The sequence below is a fragment of the Myotis davidii genome, unplaced genomic scaffold (genome assembly GCF_000327345.1).
Source record: "Myotis davidii unplaced genomic scaffold, ASM32734v1 scaffold1277, whole genome shotgun sequence".
Taxonomy (NCBI): domain Eukaryota; kingdom Metazoa; phylum Chordata; class Mammalia; order Chiroptera; family Vespertilionidae; genus Myotis; species Myotis davidii.
Window position 1 is genome coordinate 433,928 of NW_006290682.1, and position 10,343 is coordinate 444,270.

Below are 10,343 nucleotides of genomic sequence, written 5' to 3' on the forward strand. Positions count from 1 at the left end.
TTCCAGTCAAGGGCATGTACCTGGGTTGCGGGCACATCCCCAGTAGGAGGTGTGCAGGAGGCAGCTGGTCGATGTTTCTCTCTCATCGATGTTTCTAACTATCCCTCTCCCTTCCTCTTTGTAAAAAATCAATAAAATATTTAAAACAAAACAAAAAAACCCACCTGTGTGGGAGCTGGTGTGGAAGCCAGATTTGCCCACAAGGAAGCTGATATTCTAAGAACTCATAGATCTAGTAATATGCAAAACTGGGTTACAGTTCATGTGTTTTTGACTCCACTGCCCATGTTCTTTCTGCAAGTCATCTAATCTGCCAGGTCCTCGGGCATTGAACTAGAAAATAACAAAAAGGCTTTTTGGAGTTTGTGATTCGAAAGATTTATTTTCCATATTTGATGCAACTATTCATATTGGATGCTGTCATGTTTCAATTATCTATCGCTGGGTAACAAACCACTGCGAAACTTGTCGGCTTACACAGCTACCATTTTATGTGTCCACCCCTCTGTGGGTTGGCGGGGCTCTGCTGGGCTGTTCTTCTGTTGGTCTCAGTTGGGGGGTCTCATGAGGTTGAAGTCAGATGGCTTTGTTCACATGTCTGGTGCCCCAGTGGGGGAGGCTGGGAGCCTATGACCTTTTTCTTTTCTTTTTTTTTTGTTAACCCTCACCTGAGGGTATTTTTCCATTGATTTTTAGAGAGTGGAAGAGAGAGGGAAAGACGAGAGAAATATTGATGTGAGAGAAACATATCAATTGGTTGCCTGCACAAGCCCCAACCAGGGCCCAGGTCAGGCCAACATTTTAACATGCCTGTATTATATGTATCTATATAAAAAGTTAATATGCAAATTGTCCGCCTGGGTGAGACCTGTCACAAGCAGTGGAACACTCCCAGAGGTGTGACAGCCTTGCCAGGTGGAACTGAAGTGCTTTTGGTGTTTCCAGCACTCCTTCATGTTCTCCCTCCCTTCTAGTACATTCTATCACATTCTGTCTTAAATAGATCTGCCTCAATCAACCTGGTTTTAGTTCTTTATATTTCACTGGGACTTTAAGACAAAAGGTTGCCATGCTCCGTTAGCCACACTGAGTGTTACTGGGCAAACGTAATTATAAATTTACTTTGTCCCCATGGGGGTAACTTAAAGGGGAGCAGGAAACTTCCTGGCACTTCGGAAATCAAAGCACGCGCAAAACCTCTAGGGGCCTACACTTAGGTTTGGTCTGCTCTACTTCTGGATCCTGAGCATGACTCCTTTGCTGCGTAAACACACTGTGTGATCTACAATTTTACAGGAAACATCTAGAACAGTGGTTCTCAACCTGTGGGTCGCGACCCCTTTGGCGGTTGAACGACCCTTTCACAGAGGTCGCCTAAGACCATCCTGCATCAGATATTTACATGCCAATTCATAACAGTAGCAACATGACAGTTAGGAAGTAGCAACGAAAATCATTTTATGGTTGGGTCACAATATGAGGAACTGTATGCAAAGGGCCAGAAGGTTGAGAACCGCTGATCTAGAACGACCAACTTGGACGCCTTATGCGACACAGCTGTATACTTGGGGGCAAGGAGACTGCGAATCCATCCTTCAGAAATACCATCCAAATGGAAAAGAGTTGACTTCAAAACACTTCTGGCTTTTCTGTCCTTTGCTGTGGCGGCTGATAGTCGGGAAGCAGCACACACATTTTCAGGTGCCACAGAGAACTCACTCTGCCCAAACACATACTCCGCAATGACACACACCATGAAGGAAAGCAGCAGCATGACTTTATTGAAATGTTTTAGCACAGCGTTGGAAGAGCTTACAATCTCATGTTCTAAACCAATACAAGCACTGCAAGTGACAGGTTCCCAATCTAGCCGACATCTCCCCTAACAAAGGACAGTTAGCCTATGAGTTAGCGTATGAATATAGATGAAGTTGGAGGCTGAGCGATTCTGGTATGTCCACAGTTCTCGGCTCCCCTTTTTGGTTAGATGTACCCCCACTTCCGCAGGGCTGGGCAGGACCCACATCCCCAGGGTTCTCACTTAAATGCTTCTGCATCAGCAGCAATAAAAATAAGTGCCGGGCTGAACTGCAACCAAATAGCTCATCTCCATACCGCCACTGTGTGCGGCCTAGTCTAGTCTAAAGAGTTAGTCAATGTATTAGAAGCACTCCCAGACACACCCGTGGTGCTGAAGAATGTCACACACTCTCGGTTCCTAAATTCAGAGAATTACAACCGATTTTCTATCATGTTTTAATCTGCAGATTATTGGCAAATTAACTCTATGTTACTATCAACGTTAGATAAGATGATTACCTTCAAATCAACTGGTTGTAGCCATGGCAACATGTCCACACTCGTATGCCTAGCTGTCTAAGTATGCGTATGCAAGTTCATCACTACATTTTCACTTCTCTATGCGTAGATTCCAAGAAATACAGATATCACTCACTTATGAAAAATCAAAACTACACATCTAAATAAACTCTTTACATATTTCAAGTTGGCTCTTTTTAGATTCAGCCATCTGTAGTATACAGCTGGCTTTCCCAGGCTATGCCATTGCCCCTCCAAAACCATTTAAAGGTGCGACAAATGCTAGTTTTTGCGATGACCAAAATGACCCTCTTTCACCTCCATTCCACCTCACCTCTGCTGCAATGAGGCTCGAGACCTTAAAGGCTGCTTTACTGGTTCATGGCTTCAATAGATTCCCCTTTTGCACCCGCAGAATTGAAAGACTTGATTCCGATCTCCCAGTTTTAAGATTCAGTAGAGGAAGGGGGGGGGAGACTGCCGCTTATGATTCTACGCGGGCAAGTTCTCCTCTTGTGGGGCTGGAGGATTCAGGTGATTGCACCCCGATGTGCACGCAATGAAATTCACCAAGAGGCAAGCATGCCTTCTGCAGAGTCGGGGAGACGCCTCACGTAGGAGGATGTCATAAAGGGCCCATCTTGGGGAGCAAGCAATCTTCCCCCCACCACCACTCCTGGGCCCCCATTTGAATATCATTTCAATGCAGGAGCTAATGCTTGCTTATTGGTATCTTTTGCGTGGGCCCATCTTGCCCCCCATTTTTCAGGTAGTGGCTTTAGTTGAAATAATCAGTTGCCTAGACTTGCTGCTTCCGACTAGGAAAAACAAAAGCACATTCAACATCAAAACGAATGCCGTGGAAATACGCATTCGGTGTAACTCGCCCAAATCCACCTTTTTATTGATGTCAAAAGCAAAATGATGATCCGATTAGTCAAGCGGAGGGGGCTGACACGGTTTTGTTTCGGTGGAAATCCACACCATGAAATTACTGGGGAGAAAGGCAAAGTGAAAGCTAGAGCTACACAGGTCACCTAAGACAACAAGACGGCAGGACAAGATGCCCAAAGAACTGTCCATCTAGGATGGACAGAGGCAAGCGTGCTGTGACCGTGAGCGCGGACACTCTCAGAACAGGTTCTAAATCCCATATCTCACTGAGCATCATTTTGGAATCTGAGAACATGACATTTCTAAAATGTGACCGTTACATGATTTTCAGAAGTGGTAACAGCGACAGGCCGTCTCACACGACATAAAATTTGGTCCCAATGAAGCACAATAACAAACCAAAAAATCACGGTATTATAAATTTTCTAAAGTGTTCTTAAAAGGGCTCATTCTACACCCAAATGTCTGTAAGTATTATCACTGTGTGCCTGCATGGAAGTCTTTATCCTAACGTCACCGTTGGCAACCCTGAAATATATAAATTATGAACTTCCACACGTTGGAATTATATACCTGAAAGTTGTGGCCTCAAAATATTGACAGGACAAAGGGAAATGTCACCTGTGAAAACAAGTCAGGATGACAGGAATATTTCTGGTTTAGGACAGTGCACAGATCAATAACCCGCCCTCACCCCAAACTGGAAAGAAAGGGTCTCGAGGTGCAAAGAAAGAAACAGTGGGTGTTGGAGGGCACAACGATCTGATGTCTTGCGTTCTAACTGCTGAGCCCTAAAGCTAAGAATCAGGTGAAAACACATTAGTCAGAAGCCAGCAGGCTCGCTCCGCGCTCCCGTCTGGATTCACAGCGGCACGTGGCTGAACAGGTAGGACACGGATTCACCGTTGTGGGTCCTGCGGATCGCCTCGGCCAAGATCATCGAAATGTCAATAACCTAAATGCCAAAAACAGAGAAGGGGCCAGGAAAGAGAGGCATCAGATTTCATTATAGACATAAAAGCCCCAAAACCTACAGTATTTCTCCAACTGCAAGATGAGCTCAATCAAGACCTCCCACACCTACTGTTGAGAGGACAGACGGCCTTGGGCCAGTGTCCAAATTTACAACCTGTTACACCAAATCCTATGGCAGTGGTTCTCAACCTGTGGGTCGCGACCCCTTTGGGGGTCGAACAACCCTTGTACAGGGTCGCCTAAGACCATCGGAAAACACATCTATAATTACATGTTCTGGGCAGATACTCAAAAGCGTTTCAGGGCCGTGGCTAACCAGAAACATCCTTTTCTATGGTGTTTGTTTATTTATAGATTTTTATTGATTTCAGAGAGGAAGGGAGCGAGAGAGAGAGAGAGAAACATCAATGATGAGACAGAGTCATTGACCGGCTGCCTCCTGCAGGCCCCACACTGGGGATCGGGCCTGCAACTCAGGCATGTGCCCTTGACCAGAATCAAACCCAGGACCCTTCAGTCCGCAGGCCGACGCTCTAGCCACTGAGCCAAACTTGCGGGAACCGTTTGTTGTTTTTCAATATAATTGATTTTATTCGATTATATGGAAGGTTTCTCTCTCTTGGTTTCAGAAAATGCAGTGACTATATAACTTAAGAGCACAGCTATCATGATTCTAAATCAAGGACCAGCCAACAACTGCTTTTTCTGTAAAGGGCTCGGTAATAAATATTTCCTACTTTGTAGGCCAGACTCAACTCAGTTGTTGTAGTGTGAGAACAGCCATAGACAATATATAAATGAACAGGCATGTTCTAATAAAACTTTATTTACAAAAGCAGATGGTAGGCCAGATTGGACCCGTGGGCCATTGCTTGCAGACTCTCAACTGCGACTAATCAGGTGGACTTGTTGGGCCCTATGTTAATTCTGTTTAGCTTCAGCACAGTCTGTTCCTACTGTTTTTCTTTTTTCTTTACATTTATTTTTACTGATTTCAGAGAGGGAGAGGGAGAGATGGAAACATCAATGATGAGAGAATCGTGGATCAGCTGCCTCCTGGGCCCGATCCCTAGTGTGGGGCGTGCAGGAGGTAGCCGATCCATGATTCTTTCTCATCATTGATGTTTCTCTCTCTCTCTCCCTCTCCCTTCCTCTCTGAAATCAATAAAAATCTATAAATAAACTAACACCCGAGAAAAGGATGTTTCTGGTTAGCTATGGCTGGGGACGAAGCCTGCAACCCAGGCATGTGCTCTGATCAGGAATCAAACCGTGACCTCCTGGTTCATAGGTCAACACTCAACCACTGAGCCACACTGGCTGGGCCCTCCTGTTTTTCTATTGTGGTTTTATTCACTTACTATTTCCGACTTTGACCTCTGCCAGCCCCAGCCTTTCTCAGAGACCTAACAAGCATGAGGCCCTCCCACGGGAGAAGCTGAGACCACTGCGGACAGTGGCCTCGGGGAGCAGTCGCACCCAGAAGGCTCGATGCTGCTTTTCGGGATCTAAGGTAGGAGCCTCGCTGCCTGGCTCTGCCTGCGGTGTCGACAGTACCTGGATCTTGGAGCAGTGATTCATTTTTTCCTCTTGCGGGATTGTGTTTGTGACAACAACGGCCTCAAAGGGGGCACTATTTATTCTGGAAATAGCCGGCCCGGAGAAGATCCCATGGGTCAGGATGGCATAAACTTTGGTGGCTCCGGCCGAGATCAGCCTATAAGACGGAAGACAAAAAACAAAACAAAACCGCAAAATAAACAAACAACAGTCTCTTCTTAGTGTGAATTTAAAAGCAAAAAGCGTGCCCCATAAAGGAAAGCATGAAACTGATGTCATGCCCACTGATTAGCCGAAAACGGTCTTTCAGGGACGTGCTGGCAACATACGTTGCCTGCCTTGAATCCAGGACTACTGACCCTGGCCTTGAACCCTGGGATTTCTCTGTTGCGCTGCACCCCTGGGTTGCACCGTGGCAATTCCCCCTCCCCCCGCCCCTCAGCTGGGACAACTCAAAATGTTTCTTAGGGAGCAAAACTGCCCTGAGCTGAGAGCCACTGGTTTAAATGCAAACCGCCAGAATACCATCATTCTGACATATGAATATGAGAAAATCATTGATTTTGCTTTGTTAATCCTCAACCTAGGATATTTCTCCATTGAGTTTTACGGAGAGTGAAAGGGGAGGGGGGGGAGAAAGAGACACATCAATTGGTTGCCCGGGGATCAAGCCTGCACACTGAGATATGTGCCCCCAACTGGAATCAAAACCAGGATCCTTCAGTCTTTGGGCTGATGCTCTATCCACTGGACCACACTGGCCAGGGCCCATTGAGCGACTTTTTGTTCTTGGTTTCGTGCTGTCTTTGAAGGCTGCAGTGAAGGCTGGCCAGAAGGAAGTGGGGCCCGAGAAAGCCAGCAAGACGGTCTCTTTCTTCCGGTGCTGTTTCAGGGGACACACCTCCTTGGACCCTTTATAATATCTGCTGACAGCTCAACCTTGAAAATGGAAACCAGGTCACAGAGGGCCAAGTTCTTCCTCCTTCCAAGGAAAGATCATGGGCCTACAATCTTCTTTGGTCTGAAATGCCACTGCTAAGCAAACAGAAATAATTAAGAAAAATAGTGCCTGGCCTGCGTGGCTCAGTGGTTGAGCATCGACCTGTGAGCCAGGAGGTCATGGTTTGATTCCAGGTCAGGGCACATCCTGGGTCGGGGACTCGATCCCCAGTGTGGGGTGTGCAAGAGGCAGCCGATCAATGATTCTCTCTCATCATTGATGTTTCTCTCTTCTCTCTCTCTCTCTCTCTCTCTCTCTCTCTCTCTCTCTCCCTTCTCCTTCCTCTCTGAAATCAATAAACATATGTTTAAAAAAAGAAAAACAGGCCCAATTTTTTAAAGCTAAAATTTTTCCCTTCTTAATGAGATAGCCTAACACTTTCCCAAACTGCCCCTCGTACTTGTCAGCAGCGTGGCAGATGGTGCCACACGTGTCAGCCATGTCATCCACCAGGATGGCCACGCGGTTCTTCACGTCGCCCACCAGCACCATCCGGTCCACTTCGTTCGCCTTCTTCCTCTCCTTGTGGATCAAGGCAAATTCCACATTCAACCTGTCGGCTATCGACGTGACCCTGTGCAGACACAAAAGGACTTGTTAAACACGGTCCATCAAAACATCTCGTTCTCTCCAGTTGTATGTTAGGAATGTCCTAACCAACCGCACTCAAGGTAATGAAGGAATCAGGTCTCACTTGTGAGGCCACGCCTGGCCTGGGCTATTCCTGAGCCACTCATGGGGGAAATGTGCTAGGGACATGGCCTACCCTTTGCGGCCGCTGGGGACGAATATCAGGGGGCCGTGACCACTGGATAAAGCTACTGGATGAGGAACTGATATTCAATTTGTTGGTGCTGCTTTTTTAAAGGGATTTTTATTGAAGCTGTGGACAGTAAAGCAAGGAAGGGCCTAGGGCAGTGGTCGGCAAACCGTGGCTCGCAAGCCACATGCGGCTCTTTGGTCCCTTGAGTGTGGCTCTTCCACAAAATACCACGTGCGGGCGTGCACATACAGTGTGATTGAAACTTCGTGGTCCATGTGCAGAAGTCGGTATTTTGTGGAAGAGCCACACTCAAGGGGCCAAAGAGCCCCATGATGAGCTGAGGCTGGGCTGCTGATGCTCACTAAGAAGTCAGAGAAAAGGGAGCCTTGGGGACAGGTTGAGGGTGAGCCTGGGACAAGCTGCCGCTGTCCACTGCTGCCCTGGTTGCAAGCCCTCAGGGCCCCTTAGTTTAGGAGATGAGTTCCTGTGGGGAAGCGGGGGGAGGGCGAGGCACTGGCGTGCTCCTGGGAGGGAAAGTGCTTGCCTGGTAGTCTTTAAAATCACAGGCACAAGCTGAAGCCAGTTCACCAGAAACTGCCATTTGTACACTGGGTCATTATTTGGCCGGTATTTTACCAGCTTCCAACCTGATCAAAGACTACAGCCGCCTTTTTCCGATCTGAATGGTGTTTCTACATTGACATTCGCAGTGACAGCTGTTACCTCAAGCAAAGACAGAAATGAAAATGAGACCTAAGGCAAGGCCACCTTTGGTCCGTGATGGAAGCGGCTACAACGGAGACGGCAAAGGGGAATGTCTTTGTCAATGCATCGCGGAGCTGGAAGAGCAGTGGGGATCCGCAGAAGCAGAGACTGGAAAAGTAGGGGATCCTGAGAGGCTGGTATGCAGCTAAGTTCCTGCCCTGAGGGTGTCTATGGAACCTTAAATGATCTTGGAGGAGATAAGGGGGGTGTGAGAGAAAGCCTCGGGCTCAGCTGAGAGGACAGCATAATGGGAGACTCTACATTAACCCACGGATGATGGCGGTTAGCTCTTCAGAGTAGGGACTAAAGGTAAACCTGCTGCCCAGGTGTGGACAGGGAGGATGCGTGTGTCAAACTCCATACTTAGTAGAGAGAGAGAGTTGCAAACTACACGCAGGCACTTCTGAGGGTTATCTGTCCAAACCCCCATGCTGTGGATGATGAAAACCCCCAAGTGGAGAATTTAATTCAAAGTGAGACTTTGGGGTAGCTCTCCAAGGAAAAGGAAAATGGTAACAGATGCACTGAGATGCCGTGGGCCGGGGAGAGGTAAGCAAAGACCGCAGTCAATATGTGGACAGATCTAAGTAAATGCTGATTGTATAAAACCACAATGATAATGTCTAATTTGGGGGGGCGGGGGGAGACTAGAGTGGACAACAACTTTAAAGCACCAAAGATGGTGGTCACGAATGAAAATGCCAGTAATCGTAACAGACAAAGGCCCAAACTTTCCAGTTAAATCCAAAGACCGTGAGATTAGCTAAGAGAGGACACCCACTTCAGATCTCCAAGGTTCACAAAGCGGAGGGAAGCGTTACCATGATGAGGCCCACGTGCTTTCTACCTTCAAAACACGTATCCTTCCGCCTCCAACCCAAACCGAGTTGCACTAGCTCCACCCTTCATTTCAAAATCTATTTACCACTGGTTCCCGAATTGAAGGATTGAATTGAGCAAAAAAATTACTTTTGAATACTGACAAAGATTTGGCCCCATAATCGCTTTAAAACATATACTATCTTTATGCCAATTTCATAAAAGAGGAACCATTTAAACTCTAATTCAGGAAAGCTAGTTTTTCAGAAAACAGGACAGATTTTCCCAAGAAAAGACTCATGAACTCCTTATCTATAAGAATAAAAGCATAATATGCTAATTAGACCAGACAGCCGAACAACCTTTAGGAGGCAAGCCGCCGGGCTGTGGCTGTGAGGGCCAAACCCACTGCATGAATTTCATGCACCGGGCCTCTAGTATACAATGTGCATAGAGATTCCAGTGTTGGTTTATTTGTAAGGACCAGGAAGACCTCCATAGGGCAAGGCCCTGGGCCACAGCCCATCTCTACTCTCGTGGCCTAAGGCTATGCCCCTGTGGCTATGAAGTCCAAGTTTAACCTGCATTCACACCTCTGCCAGGTGATCCTGCTCTCCTACCCTGTGAACAAGCAGACCAGCGGGGAGACCCAGAGGTGGGGGTAGGGAAGAAGCTGAGCTATGTGGCTTTGTAGGGATGGGGGTGAACATGGGACATGAGTGGGGAACCCCAACCATTTCAGGTACCCAATGCTAATGCCAGAAGCAGGAAATAAAGGAAAATATCCCTGCAAAAAGCCCGAGTTGCTAGAACATTCCTATTCCTAAAAAGCTCACAACTCTTCCTTTGCATGTAGGTAACTGACACTTAATATATAATCCTAACAAATAATGTTGAGAAATGTATCCCTCGGAAATCTTAAGCGGAAAAAGCTAGAAGAAAAATAATGCATAGTTTGGTTTCCATTTCTTCTGGACACATTTACACTACTTCCAAAAGCAAAACAAAAATTAAATCTGGCCCAACCGGCATGGCTCAGTGGTCACGGTTCGATTCCCACTCGGGGCACATGCCCGGGTTGCGGGCTTGATCCCCAGTAGGAGGCATGCAAGAGGCAGCCGATCTAGGATTCACTCTCATCATTGTTGTTTCTCTCTCTCTCTCTCTCTCCCTTCCTCTCTCTGAAACAAAAAAGTATATATCATATACACACACACACACACACACACACACACACACACACACTAG

The 10,343-nt window shown here is 46.9% G+C and overlaps 1 protein-coding gene across 1 annotated transcript in view; it reads right to left on the reverse strand.

Annotated features, from left to right (window-relative positions):
- Positions 1-1,755: 1,755 nt before the first annotated feature.
- Positions 1,756-10,343, reverse strand: part of LOC102751423 (ribose-phosphate pyrophosphokinase 2) — a 17,004-nt gene continuing 8,416 nt past the window's right edge. The window contains exons 3-5 of the mRNA XM_015563956.1: positions 7,149-7,322; positions 5,746-5,905; positions 1,756-4,168 (exon numbers count right to left, since the gene is read on the reverse strand). Of these exons, the coding sequence (XP_015419442.1) occupies positions 4,076-4,168; positions 5,746-5,905; positions 7,149-7,240 (345 nt within the window). The 5' untranslated portion in view covers positions 7,241-7,322 and the 3' untranslated portion in view covers positions 1,756-4,075. The remainder of the gene's footprint in view (positions 4,169-5,745; positions 5,906-7,148; positions 7,323-10,343) is intronic.